The 21917-nt window shown below is 37.5% G+C and overlaps 1 protein-coding gene across 7 annotated transcripts in view; it reads left to right on the top strand.

Moving 5' to 3' along the window:
- Positions 1 to 21917, top strand: part of ATP2B2 (ATPase plasma membrane Ca2+ transporting 2) — a 376645-nt gene that overhangs the window by 216803 nt on the left and 137925 nt on the right. For all 7 annotated transcript variants that reach the window (XM_026724451.2, XM_087923958.1, XM_087923957.1 and 4 more), the window contains exon 3: positions 1093 to 1563. In XM_026724451.2, the coding sequence (XP_026580236.1) occupies positions 1365 to 1563 (199 nt within the window). In that variant the 5' untranslated portion in view covers positions 1093 to 1364. The remainder of the gene's footprint in view (positions 1 to 1092; positions 1564 to 21917) is intronic.

Genomic DNA, 21917 nt, shown 5'->3' with positions numbered 1-21917 from the left:
TATATTCAGCCACTGATTTTTTTCCACAGTTCTATTGTTGCAGATTAGGAGGATTAAACTTTCATGTCTTTTATATGCACCTTAAAATATATTGTTTTTATAAAATAGGCACTAGCACTAGCATATTGCTAAACATGGTTAATGTTTCTTATTAAAAATTCATATTAACTTTTAGAAAAGTCTGTTTTTCAATTTATACACTGGCTTTAATCCCCTTAAACAAAACAAAGCTCTAAGAGAGTTAAACTTTCAGTGATGAAGTGGAATAGCTGGCTATGGATGTGTATGAAGCTCACCAGCAAGTATATCCCGGAAACAATTTCATAATACGTTGTTAAATTGCTGCCTCTTGAAATTTATCCATGATTATTCCTAAATAACATTAAAACCAGGTAGGCATGTTTGCCTATTTAGGGTTTACAGGAAATGTTCAGTTTTTCATGTTATATGATAAAAAGTGATGCTGAAAGAAAGCAGCTTTTCCTATTTGTCAAATAAAATTTACCTTAAAGGCATCCGGGTATTTTTTTTTTATGTTCCTCTTTCTGTTTGTTTTTATCACCATAGACTGTCAATATGGCAAGCTTTGATATATTTAAATGTATACAATATTGGAGATGTAAATGTTCTTTTTTCCAGTTTTATTTGCTTTGTAATGAAAAATAGTTTCTATAATGGATGTTCAATTAATGCTTAGGAGTCATAGTTTTTAGTAGGTAGTAGATTTTTTTTGTGTGTTTTTGTTAGATGAAAGATTGATACAGCAGTTTCAACAAGAATCCCTACCAGAGGCACATCTAGGCTGTTGGACTAATGCTTTATTTATTAATATTCATGAGCCATCTCATTTAGCTGGTGCTCTTGGGACTTGATTAAAGTAAGACTGTTACACTAGCTTCTGAAACTGGGAAGAGTGCTCTGGATGACACAGCTAGTATGACAGAAATATATGGAGCTATCTCTGTAAGACTGTTAGCATTTCTTCTGGTTTAAAGTTGTACTATTCAGCCATATTTCAGAATGATATGATGGAATGAATTTCTACAAGCCTGGCTTATTCTTTTAATGCATTTTTTGGATTTGTTTCTTAAGGTCTGAAAAAAGAAATGATCATGTAGATGCCAACTGTCTGGATACAGCATAATGGGAAACAGTGAATGGAGTGCAATTGGACTGCAATCTTGAAAACAGCCATCTTGTGGACTATCATTTGGTGGAAGACATTTCTATCACTCATTGCTTACTCTGCTCATGTTACTGTTCACATAAAGTGGATTTGTTCTTTGGCTGGAATTTGAGTTTCTACCGTTACAAATTTTTAATTTGTACATAGCACACTGAACAGAGCAATATTATCAGCAGCAATGGGTGACATGACAAACAGCGATTTTTATTCAAAGAACCAAAGAAATGAGGCCAATCATGCAGGAGAATTTGGGTGTACGCTTCAGGATCTGCGTTCTCTTATGGAACTTCGAGGAATGGAAGCAGTGGTAAAAATTAAGGAGACGTATGGGGACACAGAGGGCCTCTGTAGACACTTGAAAACTTCGCCAACAGAAGGTAAGCAATATTAATATTTTTCTTAAACCAGCCACAGAGGTTTATCATGGTATGGTACAATGTCTTTTTAACCCTCTTAAGACAAATTCATGAAATAGATTTTGAGATGTGTATGTTGTGGTGTGCTTAAATTGGAAATGAAAATTGCAAAGGGGGAAAACTTCAACAAAGGGATTGCAGCACAGTGAGACAACTCACTGTTAAAACTTCTGTAGTGTGAAAATGCAAAAATAGCACTGCTCTTGAAAGCTGTTAAAATGCTAATTTGATTTTTTTAGAGGAGGCTTATTTTTAAAGGACTATATAAGGAAAATTGTTGAAGATATTCCAGTTATTTCCAATGCCATATATGATACTTCATATAGCTTTGTGTAAGGTATTCTTTTTTCATATTCTTAGTTCTCTGTTTCTTGATCAAGTTATATCATATTTCTGTCTGACTTTGCTTTGTATACGTGAAACATTGCACCAGAGTCTGTGTTACACTATCACTGGAGTCATATAAGAACCTCTCAGTGTTCATTCTTCATCTGTGCTTAAAAACTTTAATCAGGAAGTAGCTTAATTAACAAATCAGGAAAGCTATAATGCCAAATAGGCATGGGAGGATATAGCTGTTTCATTTTTTAATACCACAAACCAGTTCATTTCATGAAATGTATATATATTTATAAAAATATACATATTTTGTATTCATTTTCCCACACACATATGTATTTCAAGTACTTCCCCCTAATATATAAGATAAAACATCTCTTTTGCAATTTTTACAATGTGCAGGGTTGATGGACTCAGTGGTAATGAGTGCATTGTTGGACGACTTGAAAGACCAGATTAGGTCAGTTTATTGTCATGGAGACAATCTATGTGGTTGCTAAGAGCCAACTAGGACTTGATGGTACATAATGAATCAATTTGATATTCTATGCATTTTTATCAAACAATTTTGCAAGTGTTAAAAGAATTACATACACGACATGTATAATCATATTTGTATATATTTATACTTGTGTCCTAAGCATGTCCTGATCCTTCAGGTGTAACATTTCTGAATCATGGACATTGCGTTTTGTGATATTAGGCTCCTGAGAAGATTAACAATGATTGCTTACCCTAGAAAGTGTAAACTGATAAAATTGATTTCATATAACTATGTTACTAAGGCTGATTTTCTACATGGTAAAGCTGATTTTTCATGGTAAAATTATGATTTAAAATGGTTAGAAAACAATTTCAAACCATTTTGCTTTATGGCTGATGAAACTGATGAAATATCTGTGGGGCCATTCAGATTCCCAAAGTAACATTCATTCCAATGTACAATGAGGCATTATGAAGTGATACAAACTTGGGGATTTTAAAGATATTTTGAACAATTTAGTTTGGATGTGGAATTGTGCTCTGGAAATAAAGATAGGATATCAAGTTTTTGCATTCTTTTCCTTATGAGAATTCTGCTGCAGAGATGGAAAGCAGAATAAGGACTGTGTTTGTAGTTAAAGTGGAAAGGAGATGTTAAAGATCCTGCATTTATTCTTAGTGGAAAGTCTTTTGGTTCTTGATCACTTTAGTTCATAGTGACTTTCATTAGTACAAAACACCATATTATTTTTCCAGGCTTAAAGTACACAATCATTTCTCCAAGCCTAAAGTACACACTTTTATGTATGATAGTTTGCAGTATAAGACATGATTGAAATTCAGTACTATCCGTAAATCTTCAGATTTACCCATTTCGTATATATTATTGCTTTACTCATGGAAGCAATTCTTGATTTCACATTTCATGCCATTTGATGTCATCAGAGAAATATGGTGCTATAATATAAAGAACATTTAGGATTCAGAGTTTTAGTCCAACACTATAGGCAGACACTATTTTATTAGACTTATTGTGTGTTATTAATGGTAATAGTAATAGCTTTCAAATGTATAGGAAATACATGAGAAATGAACATTCTTGAGTTACAGAATATAGAATAACAGAATTGGAAGGAACCTTGGAGGTCTTGTAGTCCAACACTCTGCCCAAGCAGGAAACTCTATACTATTCCACATAAATGGGTGTCCAATCTCTTTTTTAAAAACTCAAGTGTTGGATCACCCACAACTTCTAAAGGCATTTTACTTTTTCAGTAACATTACAATACTTGACATATAGATGGAGCAGTTTCAGCAGAATTATGAAGTGTATGAAAGAGAAAATGATAAATAAATCTATTGTGTTTAGCAAATTATGCCATTTTTGTTGTATACATTAGTGCAGAAATAACATGTATTTAAGACAAGAGTTTCATGTATACTATGACTGTTGGGTTATTCCTATATAAACCATTATTTTAAAATGAACCATTATAACAAATGATGAATTCTAAATTTGTGGATGGCTCGAATATATAGTTTGCTGTTATATAAAATATGCAGAAAAGGTTTTATTTAAATTAACATTATCTCCTGTCCATGTTTATATTGTTTGCTTGGCAACTACTGGAATTATGCCAAGACTGTTCCTTTTTCCTTTTAAAAAAATGTTCCAGTTCATCCTACATCTCTGGGATGGGGGGGGGGGATGGGGGAGAAGGAGTCCCATCCATGTATTATGCTAAACACTACTAACTAACTGTTTGCTTTTCTGAATTCAGCAACTATGGATAGCTACTCTGCCGCCACATGTTATAACACATAATAAGAAAGTAACATTCAAAGTTATCATATAAAATGAGATTGTTCTCTTTCAGTATAGTAAATAGAAACAAGAAAATAAACATATTGTTATTTAAATGTATCCAAGACATAGCTACAAACTCGCTTTTGAAAATCCGAAGATAAGGAAGTCAGTGCAATTGAAAACACAGGATTAAAGGAAATGAATAATAGGTAACTGGATTGACTGATCGTGTTTATGTACCCCTGGATTCAGAAAATGACTTCTGATGATTTGTGTCATTAAAACATTATAAAAAAACCAATAAAAGAACAAATCTATTATAATATTGTAGAAAATACTAGGCTAATCTCCAGTGAGAGGCTATTGCACAATACAGGGAAATGTACTGTAACTGAAAACCATTGCATGTGAACCCAAATTCTCTTTAACTGATGGAATGGTCTGATGTAATGTTCCAAACCCTATAAATGTAGAAGAGAGAGCAGGATTGTTATGGGTGGGGGCGAAGAGGGGAAACAGGACTATTACTGAAAAGATGTCTTAGTCCAGGGGAATGGAAGAATATGAGAAAAAAAAAAATCAGAGTAATTATGTTAATCATAAGATGATCTGGAAAATTGCTCTTGCAGTCTTTCAAGATTTTACTATATTACCCTACTAACAAGAAACATCATTCCAGAAACCAGATGATCCTGGTTTCCTGATTTTACCAGCATCAAAGGGCTTGCATGAATGAGAACAATAAAAGTTGCTAAGAGCATCCAAATCCAAATGGGATGAGTTGGATGGATTACTTCTGTTTCTGTCTTGAAACAAGAATAAATATAATCCAATAGGGAATGATGAACTTTTAAAAATAAAGGGATGAGGGAGATTCATTCACTGGAAAAAAATTTCTTCTCACTGCTATTCAATATTTATACTGCATAGTACAATAGTACTGCTCATTTTTCATGAAACTTATTTTAAATTCATATTTATGTTTAATTCATATGCTGTATTTAAATCTGGCATATCAATTTTATTCTCATTTTTCTGAAACAGATATTAGCATAACTTTTTGTGTGATATTCTGCTACAAATTATAGTATAAAATATTAAAAACAAGGGGTGTTTCTAAAATGGAAAGCAGATGACTTTCCACTTACTTAGTGTTACTTCAATGATTGCTTTTGGATAACTTTACCCATGGCACTATTTTTTTAAAATTAAAAATTGCGTTATACAAACTTTTGAATGTATTGGCAGGTTTTTATGATGTGCAGTCTGATAATATGTCATCAAAATTCAGTATATACCTATGTTGCTTACTATGGTCAAATGTCTGGAAACAAAATATAATACTATTACAAGAATGAAAAATACTGCTAAAACAAAACAAAGCAATCAGTAATATCGATCTGGTTAGCAAGAAAACTGAATTATAAATATGGCAGATTTTGCATCAGCCAGAGATAGTTGGCTGCTTCCCAAAAAATCTTGTCACCCAGCTGCTACCCTTCTGCGTAGGGTGTAACAAGTATAGGTGATAGAAATATGGGAAAATCATCTTAACAATGTTTTCCAGCATAGAAATCGATCTGGACTCCATACAATACTTGACCCAAATTTATTTATTTATTTATTTGTGTGTGTGTGTGTGTGTGTGTGTGTGTGTGTGTGTGTATACGTATGTATGTATTTATGTATGTATGTATGTGTGTGTGTGTGTATGTGTGTGTGTGTGTGTGTATATATATATATACACACAAGATCCTCACTGAAGCTGAAACCAAGGTCCTTTCAAAAGGATTCAACTTTGCTGTCGCTCCCAAACACATCCCCACAGAAACCATCATATGCGGAGTTGAAACCAGCCTGACCAAAACCAACCCTGATGATGCTAACAAAATCAGACTCGAAATCACCAACATCCTCTGCACTAGCAAACCACCCAAAAGCAACTTATCCAAAGAAGAACAAACTGCACTACTTAACCTGAAAGAAGACACCAGCATAATAATCCTACCAGCAGACAAGGGCAACGCGACAGTGGTTATGAACACATCTGACTACCAAACCAAGCTAACCAACCTACTCCAAGACCCCACATACAAACCCCTAAAGACAGACCCCACCACCTACCTAGAAAAAACTACCAAATCCAAAATAAAAGCCTCCCCCATCAGTGAAGAAATCCAGCAAGGAATCATACCCAGAGAAAAATCATCCAGATGCCCTAAGCTTTATGGTCTCCCCAAAATACACAAAGAAGGAACCCCACTCAGACCAATAGTCAGCTCCATAGGCTCACCTCTACAAAACCTGGCCAAATTCCTCGCCAAACAACTACAACCCTATGCAGAATCCATCAACTCACACGTAAGAAACTCATTCCAGTTCATCGAGATCATAAAGAAACAAAACTTACAACCTAGCGACCTACTAGTAAGCTTCATGTCATATCCCTCTTCACCCAAGTGCCAATAAAAGAAGCCTTGACAGCCATCCAAAACAAATACAACCCCCAAGCACATCCTAGATCTAACCAACCACTGCCTATCCAATACATACTTCACCTACAATGGACAAAAATACAAACAAATAGAAGGAGCACCCATGGGATCACCCTCTCACCTGTCATCGCAAACCTCTACATGGAACACTTTGAAACACAAGCTCTAGAAAAATACGACCACAAACCCAAACTCTGGCTCAGATACGTAGATGACACCTTCATAATCTGGCCACACGGGAAAGAAAAACTGAACAACTTCCTCACATACCTCAACAGCCTACACCCCAAAATACAATTCACCATGGAAACAGAAGCCAACAATCAACTTCCCTTCCTAGATGTCTTGGTATACAAAAGATCCAATGGCTCCCTAGGACACACCATCTACCAGAAGAAAACACATACTAACCGCTATCTACATGCACTCTCACACCACCACCCAGCACAGATCAATTCCGTAGCCAAGACACTCATCTCCAGAACAAAATGCTTAGCCGATGAACAACACCAAAAACCGAACTACACACTCTCACCAACGTACTTACAGCCAATGGATTCCAAAGAAAGAAGATTACCCACCTAATCCAAAAGAAACCCCAACCAAAATCCAAGACAGAGAACAAGAAAACGGCAAAGCCCTCCTCCCATATATAAAAGGCACTACAGACAAAATTAGCAAGATCCTCCAAAAACACAACATCAAAACAGCATTCTGCACAAACAGAAAAATATCCACCATCCTAAGAAACCCCAAAGACAAAATCGAATTAGAAAACCAAGGAGTATACGAAATCCCCTGCACTGCCTGCCCTACCACATACATTGGACAAACTAACAGAAGAATAAGTGCACGCATTGAAGAACATAAGAACTCAATCAAAAAGAAGAAACGACCTCTTCCCTGGTCCAACACCTCAAAGCCACAGGACATGAAATTGATTTTAAAAATACCAGAACTATCGCCAAAACCGAACACTTCAGCAGCAGAATAATCAGAGAAGCCATAGAGATAGAAAAACGCCCACACAGCATGAACAAACGAGATGACACCTCCCGCCTTCCAGCCATTTGGAAACCCGCCCTCATGAACAGATGAGTACCTAACATGAAGAAGGACACCAGACCCACACCCATGAGAGCCACACAAGATGCCACCACCACACTTCCATATAGAAAACAGACTCCCACCCATTCAGAAAATGAGACACGACCATGGACCAGAAGCTGCACTGCAGCTGCATCACTACCCACTTCAAACCCCTCTGAGCCATACATGAAGCAAACCGACACCCACTATGAAGATGCAGCAGGACCACGTACTAGAAGCCAAACAGCAAGATCACAACTCACCAGCTCAAATCCCCAGCAACTAAGACTAACCTGAGCACAACCAAGCCCCCACCTGAACAGAACACGCCTCCAACCAATCAGAACACGGCTAACCCCCAACCAATCAGAACACAGCCAAACCCCCTACCAATGAGAACACACCCCCACCCAATCAGAACACAGCCAAGCCCCACCCAATCAAGTCCCACCCCACTGGCAGTTAAAAGGAGGAAGCAGCTGCAATCTCACATTACTCTGAGAAGCACAGAGCCGGAGACAGAAGCCTGAAGATGATGAATGAGACTTCATCGAAACATTGCCTAGATACTTTGAATCTTACGCGGGAGAAAACCCGAACAACCAAAGATCACATACAAATACCATGAGAACCTCAGAAAACAAATATATATATATATATATTCATTCTGAGGTTCTCACGGGTATTTGTATGTGGATCTTTGTTATTTGTTTCTCCCACGTAAGATTGAAGTATCTGGCAATCGCTTCGATGAAGTCTCTTCATCATCTTCAGGCTTATGCATTGGCTCTGTGTTTCTCAGAATGAGAAACACAGAGTGAGAAACTCTGAGATATATGTATGTATATATATATGTATGTATATATATGTATATGGGTGTGTGTGTGTGTGTGTGTGTGTGTGTGTGTGTGTGTGTGTGCACGTGTATGTGACAGACTTTAGCCTTTGGATGCTGAAAGTATATATTGTTAAAAGTTCAGTCCTTGACTACAAATCGTATGTCTACCCTACTCCTTGATTTATTCACTTCATTAGAAGGCAGAAACTATGAGGTCTTAAAGATGTTGAGATAAATAGGAAAATCCAAGTCTTAGGAGTCTATGTGAAAAACAAATGTGGTTACATAAGCAAACTTCATCTTCTATATATCTGTAGGAGGGCAGTTTCTGTTTCAATTTCTGGCATCTAAAATAGTTAATCCTAAAAGGGAAAGAAAGGTAGGCAACTCTGTTTAAATGGCTAGTTCATTTTGCCTCTCTGACTTTGGCATGAGTATATTTGGGAGCAAATTAAGAATAGAGAAGCATTTGTTTTAATTAGGACAAATGACCACTGCTTTGTTAACCTATAAACTCTAGTAGAAGATTCTAGCATTGGTCAGAACATTGGGCTAGATAATTTTCAAGGTTAGGGTTACAGCCAACCTGATTTTCAACCCTTGCATTCTATGCTCTATAATTTGAAAGCAAGATGTTCCTCCATTATATTTATATTTAGATAATGAATTGGATGAATTAAGTTTATGTGAAGAATTAATCTCAACCTTTTGTTCTGATGAAAGAATATAAGACAATTTACATTTAGATGCATCCAAATTGGAAAAAAGTTTATGTTAAAGTAAACTGAGGTCCTTAAATGTTTGGTGCAATGTGCTAATAAAAAATGGCAAACTAAGGAACATCATTTTTTCCAAAGGACTTAATTGAGATCTTTCATTAGATCCCAGTATTTGAAGAACTAATTAGGCAATTCGTAGCTCATTTTAATTTGAATTTTCAAGGATAATATACTTGAAAATATACAGTAATTTTGGGAGACAATACCATAAATGCACCCTAGAAACAAATATCTTGAAAAGTGCACCAGTTTCCAATGAAATCTATTAGCAGGGCAAAATAGAATTTGATTGTATGTGAAATGGACTTTTATAGTAAAGATGTACTATACGTCTGCTATTTTTACTTTTTATAAAGTTGTTTTGAATATTTTATAGTGTTAATGATAAAAATATTTTTTCAGAATTGTTTCCAATTACTAATGTAAACTTAATTACAACAAACTATAAACAATCTTCCAAACAAAATTAACTATGAATAGAAAAGCAAAAAAAAAGTTGCAGTTTAAAAAAACAAACTCAAACATTATTCTATTACAATGGAACAGTTTAGTATAGCAACTGAATAAAAAGCTATCTGGGTTTAAATAACATACTAATTATTAGTAACTAATCATTGACTAAATCGGGGTGTCAAACTTGCATTGTCATGGCGACGTCAACGTCACGTGACATATCATGACTTTTTCTCCTTCACTAAACCAGGCATGGGTGTGGCCATCACATGACACATCTGCTCATGAGCCTTGTGTTTGACAGTCCTGGACTAAATAAAGTAAATTATTTGACTGTTTTTCTCCAAAACTAAAGTCCTTTTAGGACTCTTGTAAAGGCTGTAATAATAAGTTTGTTACTTTCCATGGAGCCCTATCCATCATGCTGTAGGAACAGCCCTCTTCCATCTACTCTTATCACTAGCTTGATTTCGTGGACTAATGTGTGACCTGGTTCATATAAGTGAAAGGAATCCTTGAGACAACCTGATCCCATTTAGAGCAAGAATAGGCAATCTTTTTAGTCTTAGATAATGTGTGCCCAGACAGGCAATGTACAAGAAAGAAGAGATTCACACATGGCACTGAATTTGTTTGGTTTTGGCCTAACATGTGTTTCTATGATTTTAATTTATTATAGAGGTGGTATTCAGCAGGTTCTGACCAGTTCTTGAGAACCCATAGCGGAAATTTTGAATAGTTCGGAGAACCGGCAAATCCCACCTCTGACTGGAGATTTTACAGTCTCCTTCTCCTGCCATGCCCACCAAGCCACGCCCACAGAACCGGTAGTAAAAATTTTTGAATCCCACCACTGATTTAGCATATCATGTGAAACTAATTCTGGTTAATTTATGCATCATTAAAAATCAATTTTATATGATTCGTGAACCAAATCAATGTGTAATCTGACCTTGATATAATTTTTTCTAAACATCTGTGATTAGACTTACTTTAGGCCTCTTTTTTTCTTGATGCACATGGCATCCAAAATAGTACTGAAATTAATTTGCTTTGGTAAAACATTGCTGTATGCCACTTAATATTAAGTTTTCGTTCCATAAATTATCTTTTTATTGAGAAATGAAAATGGTCTTTTAGATCAGTGGTCTCCAACCTTGACAACTTTAAGACTGGCTGAGAATTCTGGGAGTTGAAGTCCACAAGTCTTAAAGTTGCCAAAGTTGGAGATCCCAGATGGCTGAAAAGAATCACTGGTTTTCATAATCATTTTAATTGATATAAAAGTATTTAATGTCAGATGACATTTAATTGGCAGATAATAAAATATATGCTTTTTTAATGTTGAGATTGGAAATAGAATGTGCAAGTTCTAATCTATTCTTCTACCCTGGTCAGAAGTATTTAACAGCCCACTAGGATGAGCAGTTAAGGCTAGAGTCCAAAAGTATTTGGAGGTCCAGGCACGTGATTTACATTCAGAAACTATAAAGTCGGACTCTGGCAGTTTCTTTCAGAGGCATATTATCTTCAAATGCAATTGTACTCCTAGTTTTGTAAAAAGCAAATATTATTCCAAAGGATGCAGCAGATGAATGCAAGATTTTTCTCCCCACGTTGACATAAAGAAACTTGGCTGCACATTGCACGCTTGCCTGAGTTATTATCCCATTATTTACTTTGTCTTTCTCATAATTTTATCTACAATATAAATTATATAGAATAATGCTTTACTTAATTTTATACTTAACTGTTCAATAGATTCAGTGAGATAAAATATTAGCTTTTACTACTGACAGTAACATTGCAGAGATCTCACAAGTCTTTGATATAGGGCAATCATTCATCAAAACATTCCAGCTTGACTTCTGCACAAAAAACAGGAGTAGTTTGGAATAGGGCTGTTTGTCACCTCTCCCAGATAAACCTGACCCCTGTCAAGACCAGATGAATTAAATCTACATTATTGTAAGGATACAATATCAGAAGCTTGCAAGTCCGAAAACACAAATTTCCCACCTGCTAGGTTTAACTACCAGATTCATTAGTGTAGGTGTAGGTCCTTCCTTAGTTTTTTTCATTAACCAACTGCAGGCTTCTGCCTCTCTTGTCTGAAAAAAACAGAAGTAGAGCTGTTGCTTTTATGGTCCTAGAGTGACTTTCACAAACAAGATTTGCAAGGATGCACTAACTCAGGTAATACAGGACATGATCAGCACAGTGAAAAACAGTTTCTTCTTTTCTTTGATACCTTTCATTTCTTCACAGAGAGTTCCATGCTCACTGTTTCAACTTGCTTTTGGCAAAATCCATGGGTTTTTCAAGGACAATCCTCTAATCTTTTTCATTCTGATTATACGTTTTGCTGACTTCTACTCTAAGAGGTCATCCTGAAACAGTCAAACCTTAAAGAATTAATACCTTACATTTTTTCCTGACATTCAAATGGCAGTCATTGGAGAACCTTCAGTCTTGGTTTTATGTGATTTCTGTTCCCTGCATCAGTTAGTAGTTCTGGAAGCTGCATTAATTGCAGCTTCTGAAAAGCAGTCTAATACAACGGTAGTATGAATAACATGAGAAATATGGTTTAATGTACTACCGTCATTATAATCATACACATTTTTTATCACATTTATACTTAGCTGGCATCACAAATACATAGCCAGTTGAGTATAAGAAACATTTCAAGGCCACAAACTAATTTTTCACGAATAATACAGTCCTGTCCAAAAGGGATAAAGTTCAATTCCCAAATCCATTTTACTGTTTTCTAATAGCAAGTGGTGTCTGAATGAAGTCTCAACATTTTGTCTCATACACCCCATGTTCAAAGTACCAATGGCTTTCTTGGGACCATATAGCAAGGATTGATAGGACTGTGATGTCATTACCATATGTATCACATCTCCATTTAGAAGAACAGATGACCTCCCCAACAGTTTCAAATAAATATTTAACAACAAAGGAGATAAGAGAGTACTTATGGGACATCATAAGTTAATAACTTACACATAAAACAACACTATTTTGTTGACTTGTCATGTCAGGAAGGAACTCAAGCACAGTGAATTAGTGCTTCTAAATCCAATATCCAAGAACGATAATTCAATAATATCAAAAGCTACTAAAAATTGAGGTAAACTCGCAGAGTTGCATTCTCCTCCATCAATATCCAGCATAGATCACTAATGGGACCAAACTGTTATATATTATATATTAGATGCCACGTAGGCAGGCCCATGTTATTGGGAAGGACATGAAATTCTGAGTAGCTCTTGACTGAGTATTTTATGTACAAGCATTGAAATCCCCTAGAACAAGAAGCATGGGGTAATCTAGTGCCATATTGGACTTCAGTCCAATTAGTGACTTCCTTGGTAAGGCTAATATGTGAAAGGAAAGAAGGTCTAATCATCAGCCTCCTCATCTTTCCCTGCAATGGCCAGGTTGCAGCCTCACACACACATGTTCTCCAAGTTAAATCTTCTTGTTTTTAATTTTCTAGGTTTAGCCAGTATGTTTGACACCAATAATTAATGGTCAGCTCCATAATCAGCACCTGGATATATGCTTGCCAAAATGACTGCACTTCTTAATCTTCTGTTTTTTATTATGTAAAGAACTTGATTTTGATCTTGTCCATCTGCTAATGTCTATTTGTAAAGTCTTCATTTGTGCTGCTTGAAACAATTGGCAATAGATTTTCTGTTCGCAAATCCTTATTACAGTAATCTACCGCCTAGATTACTGCTTTTGCAATCCATATGTTTTCATATCTAACATTTACATTCCTATTACATATTGCTATATAATGTGTGATTTAATGTCTCTTACAATTTGTCATAGGATTTCTCAATGACTCCTACATATTACAACTGTAGTAGATAATTTCACTGAAATCTACTTGTTTTAACAGATGCAATCCTGTCATTTACCGAGTTATATCTAATTATATTCTTTTTTGGTATTTTTGAAAACATGCTCTCATCATGTAATCATGTGATTTAAATTGGCCTATTCCAGTCCTTCTAAGTTCACTTAGTCCAAAAATGTTCAACTGAATGCATTTAATTTCTTTTTTGAGGTTTTCATTAATTTTCCTTAATTCTTGCTTCTCACATTCTGTATTTGAATTGCTTGTTCTCTTGTAAAATGACAAATTCTTTTAATATTGATATCATCACTGACAGCTTAATATAGCCATATTATTTCCTTCAGATGTAATAAGTAATATTTATATTTCTCCCTAATAACTGAAAGAATCTCAGCATCTGACATTCAAATCTTGTCCAAATAGTTCAGCAATCTCAATATATTTTCTTTGCAAGTATAGACATTGTTTCCCAGTGTCTTCTACATTTGATTTTGATTAAACCAAAGTGATTTAGTTTCAGCTGAACAATTTGTACATTAATTTATAAATTATTCCTAGTTTTTTTCCATCCCTGTTTGGAAAAGTTTATTCTACCAGAAATGCCTTCTTCTTTTTGTCTTATATTTAGGATCACTGAAGCTATTGAGTATGCCCTTCATTTTAAGTTACTAAATCCTACTGTGTAAAGGATATGGAAAGTCACTGTTCAATATATATTCATCATACATCAATGACTCATTTTTTGTCTTTATCTTATACATTTTCCAAGGGAAAGCTAGAAAAAATGTACTATACAGTACTTCATTATATCGTGCACCATAAAATAATAAATTTGAGTGTTAGTAATGGAATAGAGAGATATCAAGTCATCTTAGCCATTGCTTACTTTTTTCTCAGTTTGCACATATTCCAAGTGGTGACCTAGTCCATAACAGCAGGTCAGCATTTTAATTTCATTGTACATTTGTGTACATTAGAAGCTGATAGTGTATGCATAGAAAAATATGCATTGCATCTGAAAAGAATAAGTATTAAAAAAAACCATTCAGAGTCTTATTTAAATTGAATTACTAATTGTATTTGCTTAAAGGACCTACAGATTTCCCAAGAACTCTGATCAGTCTATGGCAGGAAGGTAAACTCATTGTGAAGTATTCTCCTCCATGCTGCATCGAGAGCCCCGGATGGGTTGACTCCTTTCTCTGGCGTCATTTAGCTGAGTCTGTACTAAGATAAAAAAGCCAGCCCATGGAAGAGACCCCAGCTTTTGACTCAGCTTCTTTCAGTCAGTAGTTGTGTCTCTGAAAGCATTCCGATAGATAGCAATAAACAACGAGCTTTTTTCATGAGGGCATCCATATGGTGGCTGCGCCAACTCCAGAATAGATTGCCTGCTTCTGATCTTCGGTCTCACCAAGACCTTAACAAAATTATCTCAGCAGCGGAATTCACTGCGGATGCCAGTCTCAATTCCGCCAAGTTTGCATCTAGGGCCATGGCATCTTCAGTAGCAGCAAGAAGACTTTTATGGCTCCGAAATTGGTAGGCGGAGTCACGCCGAAAATGGAAGTTGGCTTCAGTTCCCTTCGCAGGCGATAAACTTTTTGGCGGTGCTCTGGAACCTTATTGAAACCAGAGATAAACATAAAATTTTCTCTTCCTCTGGGAAGAAAGCCGACTATCAACCAGCTCCTTATTGTCCTCCTGCTTTTTGAGCGGAGACCGTATGGAAGCATCTGGCAAACAACAACCTTCAGCTGGTAAATGGCCCTTTCAGGGGGGGAGGGGGTCATTCCTTCCATCGCTCTAAGTAATCCCTCGTTCTCCCCACCCATTGGAGGTCACCTAGCCTTCTTTGCCTCCAAATGGGAGGAGTCAACGATGGACACCTGGGTGCTCAGCACTATTAGGTCAGGGTTACAATTGGACTTCCTAATACCACCCCCAGAAAATTTTTTGATCTGTCCTGTCTCTTGGGACATTTCAAGACAAGCCCTCATGAATCAGGCCATTCAACACCTTCTTGACATCAGGGCTATTCAACCTTTCCCCCGCTCTTAACAGGGACGTGGGTTTTACTCTTGCCTTTTCATTGTTCCCAAAGCCTCAGGGATGGGGGGGTGGCGAGCCATTCTTAATCGAAAATTCCTCAACCAATTAGTAAAATATAGGCGATTTAAAATGCAGACTCTGCATTCCATTTTAGAGAACGTTCGGGAAGGTGACCTCCTCTCTTCCATTGATCTCACGGAGGCTTACTTCCACATCCCAATTTGGCCTCATCATCACCAGTTTCTCAGTTTCTGATATCAGAATTCCCATTACCAGTATCGAGCACTTCCCTTCGGCCTCTTATCGGCTCCAAGGGTCTTCACAAAGGTTCTGGCAGCACTGATGGCATCTCTGTGCTCTGTTCCAGTGAGGATCCAATGCTACTTAGATAACATGTGGATTCTGTCCTTCTCCATCCATGCGGCCCATCGGGATCTGCAAATTACCCTGTCATATCTCTAGAGCCATGGGTTTTCCATCAACACCAAATAGAGCCAGCTCTCTCCCACAACCAAATTGCAACACTTGGGAGCAATCATCGATACCATGTCGTGCCAGGTTTTCCTGTCCCCAACTCATGGAAAGAGCCTTGCAGAGATCATCAGCCAGATCCAGCACCATCAAATTGTCCCCCTGGGTCATCCTCACTATCCCGGCATCTCGCAAACCTCCCACAAGGCGCATCTATGATGCCACCTGGAAGGCCCTTCCCGATGGCGCCTTAGGGAGGGTCTCTCTCTCCCGCTTTAGCCCAGTTGGCAGAGGTTCTTAGATTCCTTCAACATGGTCTGGAGAAAGGTTTGGCCCCCAACACCTTATGCAGGCAGATTGTGGCCCTCTCTTCGGTTCTCTCATGGGGTTTGCTTCCTTCCTTATCCCATCACCCTTCAGTCAAGAGGTTTTTGAAAGGGGCTTCCAACCTGCACCCACCGGTGGTTCACAGGTATCCTTCCTGGGACCTTCATTTGGTCCTTAATGCCCTTACAAAGGCTCCCTTTGAACCCCTTAGAACAGTGTCTGTCTGTTTCCTGACTCTGAAGGTAGTGTTCCTTGTTTCCATCACTTCAGCCAGACGGGTTTCTGAGCTCGCTGCTCTTTCCATCAGACAGGACCTTTGTTCCTTTCACAATGATAGGGCTGTTTTCCGTTTGGACCCCTCATTTATTCCAAAGGTTAACACCTGGTTTCACAGGTCCCAGGACATTGTGTTGCCTGACTTCTGCCCCTTCCTGCACCATGACTTAGAGCGGCAGTGGCACACGCGAGATGTAAGAAGGGCTCTTAGAGTATACATTAAGCGCACTTCCTCCTTCAGGAAGTCGGAAGCCATGTTTGTTTCCTTTTTCCCTTCTCACTTGGGGTACAAGGCCTCTTCTACTATTAGCAGGTGGGTCAGGACTTGCATTGAGCAGGCCTACAGAGCTGCAGCCCTTCCGGTTCCCTGAGGTCTGACGGCGCCCTCTTCCAGAAGTGCAGCCACTTCTGCTGCCTGAGCAACCTAAGCATCCTTGGAGGAGATTTGTCGTGAGGCCACGTGGACACCCCTGTCTCCTTTCATCAGACTCTACCATCTGGATGCTTTTGCTTCGGCGACTGCAGCCTTCAGCAGACGGGTACTTCAACAAGTGGTTCCACAGTCCGTGTGATGAGCTGGACGAGGACCCGCCTGTGGACATGCAAGCTTTGGTATATCCCATCCTGGGCTCTCGATGCAGCATGGAGGGGAATGGGCATTGGTAGAAGTTACCATGAACATCCTTTCTATCTATGCTGCGAGAGAGCCCAGCCCCTCCCTTGATTCATCCAGAAAGGGAAAGACATATTTCTGTATTCATTCTGTGCTTTCAGAGACATCTTTCAGTCTGTCAAGTATCTTCACCAAAGCTGGGGTCCCTTCCGGAGGCTGGCTTTTATATCTTAGTACAGACTCAGCAAAATGATGTCATAGGAAGGAGTCAATCCATCCTGAGCTCTCTTGCAGCATAGATAGAAAGGGCATTCACGGTAACTTCTACCAAAGCCCATTTTTTGCAGAATGGCATTCCATATTTTTTGTTGGAATTTAACAGAATTCCCTTTGTTTTTGAGGCTTTTTTCTGTCTTTTCATATTTTTATTGTCTTATCTTCTGCTCATTTTCTATATTGCATTTTATATTTATGCATTTTACCAATACAAAACTTCAATTTATTTTTAGTTGTGATTGTAAGTTGCTCTTATTGTAATTATAAATAAAAATAATTGATAATATTATACATTATATATGACAGAATGATAGATAAATCGTGATACTTGATAGGTAGACAGACAGAAAAAATCATATTTATTCACAATTATAAATGTATTTAGTCTGGTAGATCATTAAAAAAAGAAAGAAAGAAAGAAAGGAAGAAAGGAAGAAAGAAAGAAAGAGATTGGTAAAGGTCATTGGAAGAAAACCAGTTTCTATGTATTCCTTTATCTTATGCTGTTCTATGACCATACTCTAATAACAATTTGATTTCATTTGATTTGACTCCTTCACTTTTATAACAAACTCAATTCAGGGTAGCATGTGGGAGATTTGGAAAAAAAAGAGACATTCAAAAAGGTAATGGCTATTATCTAGAAAAAATTCAACATAATAGAAGAAATGACAGCTTTTGAACAGCAAGGCAAATGTAGGGTACTTAAAACAAGTTTCTGAAATAGAAAATAAATCTCAGTCTTTTAGCCACAGTGATTTAACCTTTAGAACAGCTAACAAAAGAAGTGTTATGCAAGTTGTTCTATCACCTCAGTGATTGGCTCAAATGCTGATGAGGGCAAACTTAGAATATTCTGGCTGAATTTGTATTAGTAGAATGATAAATCTGATTTCCTGAATATTTTCTTCTGGAAAAGGTTGATAGCGAGGCTCTCTGCTTGGTCACTCATGCTTGGTTACTCATGCCTGGTCATTTCTCCTTCCAACTATTGTGATGTGCTCTACATGGGGCAAAAGTATCCAAAAGCTTCAGCTGCTAAAAAAGGAGTTAGGAAGGGGGCAATTTTAGGGGCCCAAAGAAGGTGTATGTAACATCTCTGCTCTGTGAGAGTAGAGTTTGCTTCTTGATGCCAGTTTACTTCTGAGTCCAATTTCAATGTTGATTGTGACCAAGTCCTACATGGCATGGGGCCAGGCTACCTATGGAATGATCTTTGTTCCATTACATCCGCCCATTCATTCAGCATTGCAGTATTCCTGTCAGTTAAAGAACTCCAACCGGTGGGGTTTAGGAAGGGCTATTCTTCCGCTGGAGATGAGGCAGGCCTCCACTTTCCTGGTCTTCTGTGAGGAGCCCAAGGGAGCAGTCAGCACCGGGGCTGGTTAGTCAACCGAAAGCCCTCCCTTCACCTTTTCACTAATTTTAATCTCTGGACTCTTGAATTAAATTTTTTTTATTTTTATATACACTGCTTTATATTTTAATATACATACATTTTATGTACATTTTACTGTGCATTTTAACATTTTATTGTATACTGGTCAGAATATCTCTTTTAGGGGGATGTGAAATGTGAAAAATAAATAAACAAAAAATAAAATTGACATCCACATTGGGCAAAAAGTATATTCCTCCTGCAAAACAAAACAAAAACCAGGACCATTTTTATAAACATACATAAATTGATCACTTGATTGATGGAATTAATTGACCTGTGTGTGTGTGTGTGTGTGTGTGTGTGTGTGTATGCAGACCCAGGGCAATCAACATCATACCTTAAGACATGTGTCTCCCATGCTGTACCTGGCTGGAAATGAGGCTGAGTCAAGAAATTACCCAATTTACTGCGATCTAATTCTCTAGAATGGCAACATTATCTGCCATCCATGTTGCCACATACTGATTAGAGCAACTCCTCATTGGTGATCTCCCTATTTATACACTATTCAAACCCATATTGGGATAAGAACTAATTTCTTTCTTCCACCACCTCCCCTATTCTCAACTGTGATATGTGGCTTTGTTATAGGCCTTTTCTCTCAATCCTGTCTTTGACCCATGAACCCCAAATCCACCATGAAGGATTGGTGGGACAGTGTTGTCCTCTTTATAGTCTTTTACTCTGCAATGTCAACACTGAAAAATAGTTGGGGTACCCTGAGAACATCCCTTGATTCAGCTTTTTCATTCGTCCCCCCTTCCCCCCTGCAGTTTTCATTATTAGAAGGATTAAACATCTGCCTCTTCCATAAATATTGCTTAGAACTTGGTTCTAGATTTTCCACTGCAACAGCATTTTTTCCATCATTTTTTTGTTGCTTGCTTAGAGGTCAGCTGGCCAGTCAGTGATGCAATGAAAGGTAGCTATTGGAATGGAGAATGTTACCATAAGACATTATTCCTGGAAACTGCGGAAGAACAAAGATTGAATTATGGGCAAGAATATTTCATTCAGGGATAAAAAGGCTATGGACCTCATCTTTTCCATCCTGTTTTTTTCTTCTTTACTACTTTTCCTGAAAGGTGAGAAGAGTCTGTTTATTTTTATTTTTCCCTGTTCTGTATCTAAATGACCTACTTAGCCATGAGTTATCGTATGGAAAATGTAAAAGTCATACGTGCCATATTATGCATGAACATATCCAGGTTTTAAAATTACACATATTCAACTATTTTCCTTCCACGTGCTTCCATTTATGCAATCTTGCTGATATAATGCAATAAAAGGACTGGGAAACGTAAGAATTCTTATAATAACATCAGTGGCACAGAAATGTTAAATAGACATCTTGTGAGACTTACCTCTTCTTGACTTCAGTCTCAGATCTTCAAGGTAATTTGCATGAAATAACATTAGCAAGTGTCTGCTTTGATTAAAAATAGTTTTCATAATGTGGTAGCTGTTTTAGTATGAGCAAGACAAACCTCTTAGCGGCAAATACAAGCTTTCTTTCCTCTCCAAAGATGCTATTTTTAATTCCTGATGTTAATCTTGTTTAACAGTGATATCAATCTGTGTCATGTTTTGTCATGAGATTCTGGCAATTCTGTTTCAGTTTCCAGAGGAACTGTTGCTAATGTCATTACTGTTATATTTACATCCCCCCCCCCCACACACACAGCTGTAGGATATTCCATGATTAGCAGCTGCCAGAGTCATAATGGAGATGGAGTAAAATAGAGACAGTATGCTAAGGTTGAAAAAAATGTTGAATTATGAAAAATCAATTATTAAATTACTTGTTTAAAAGACCTGGCCTAGTGCAGTTATCTGGGTAGCTGTGATCACCCCTGAGCATTTGACTTGAACTGTAAGCTGAGAATGAGCATTTTAGGCCAATCCAGATACAATGTGCGCTCATCACTGCACTAGGTCCTCTGGAATTCTTGCTTTCTCCAGCAGATTTTATCTTATGAGTAAAACTTTGATTAAGCATTGCAGAGGTGTAGGCAGCTCATAGATTTTCCTGCTTCCTAATTCCTTGCTCTTAAGACTAGCATAAAGCTTCAACCAGCCTGACGGATTTATTTTGAGGATCTTTTTTTTCAAATGAGATGTGAGCAAAGATCAATACTGCTACAAGTAGATGTTCTCATCCACTGTTACACTAAAGCAGGAGTGTCGAACTCAATTTCATTGGGGGCTGCATCAGGGCTGTGATTGACCTTGGGGTGATGAGTGGGCATGGTCAACTGGGTGGATGTGGCCAATTTGATGCCACTCCCCAAACTGCTGGTATATTTCCTCTTTGCATTGGGTAGACCGGGCCGAAGCCAGGCTGGCCTCATCTTCCCTCTTCATATTGGGTAGCCTGGGTCAAAGTCACGCTGACCTGATCTTTCATCTTTGCATTGGGTAGATCAGGACAGCCCCACAGGCCAGATCTGACCACAGCATGGGCCACATCTGGCCCTCAGGCCTTAACTTTGACACTCCTGCACTAAAGATTGTAAATTAAATTCTGTATTTTGTTTCTTGTGCAGAGGTGGCAGAGGACACATAGAAATAAACCACACTTACAATTTATTGTTTACTTTCTGAATAAAAAGCTCCAATCACTCATCCAAAATCTATTCTCGCTTACAAAACCAAATATGTTTATCAATCTTGAATTCTAGCTGGACAGACTAGATTTG

This window comes from Pseudonaja textilis, chromosome 2 (assembly GCF_049901715.1).
Source record: "Pseudonaja textilis isolate UNSWEBS1 chromosome 2, rPseTex1.2, whole genome shotgun sequence".
NCBI lineage: Eukaryota > Metazoa > Chordata > Lepidosauria > Squamata > Elapidae > Pseudonaja > Pseudonaja textilis.
This window is presented reverse-complemented; position numbering and strand designations above follow the sequence as displayed.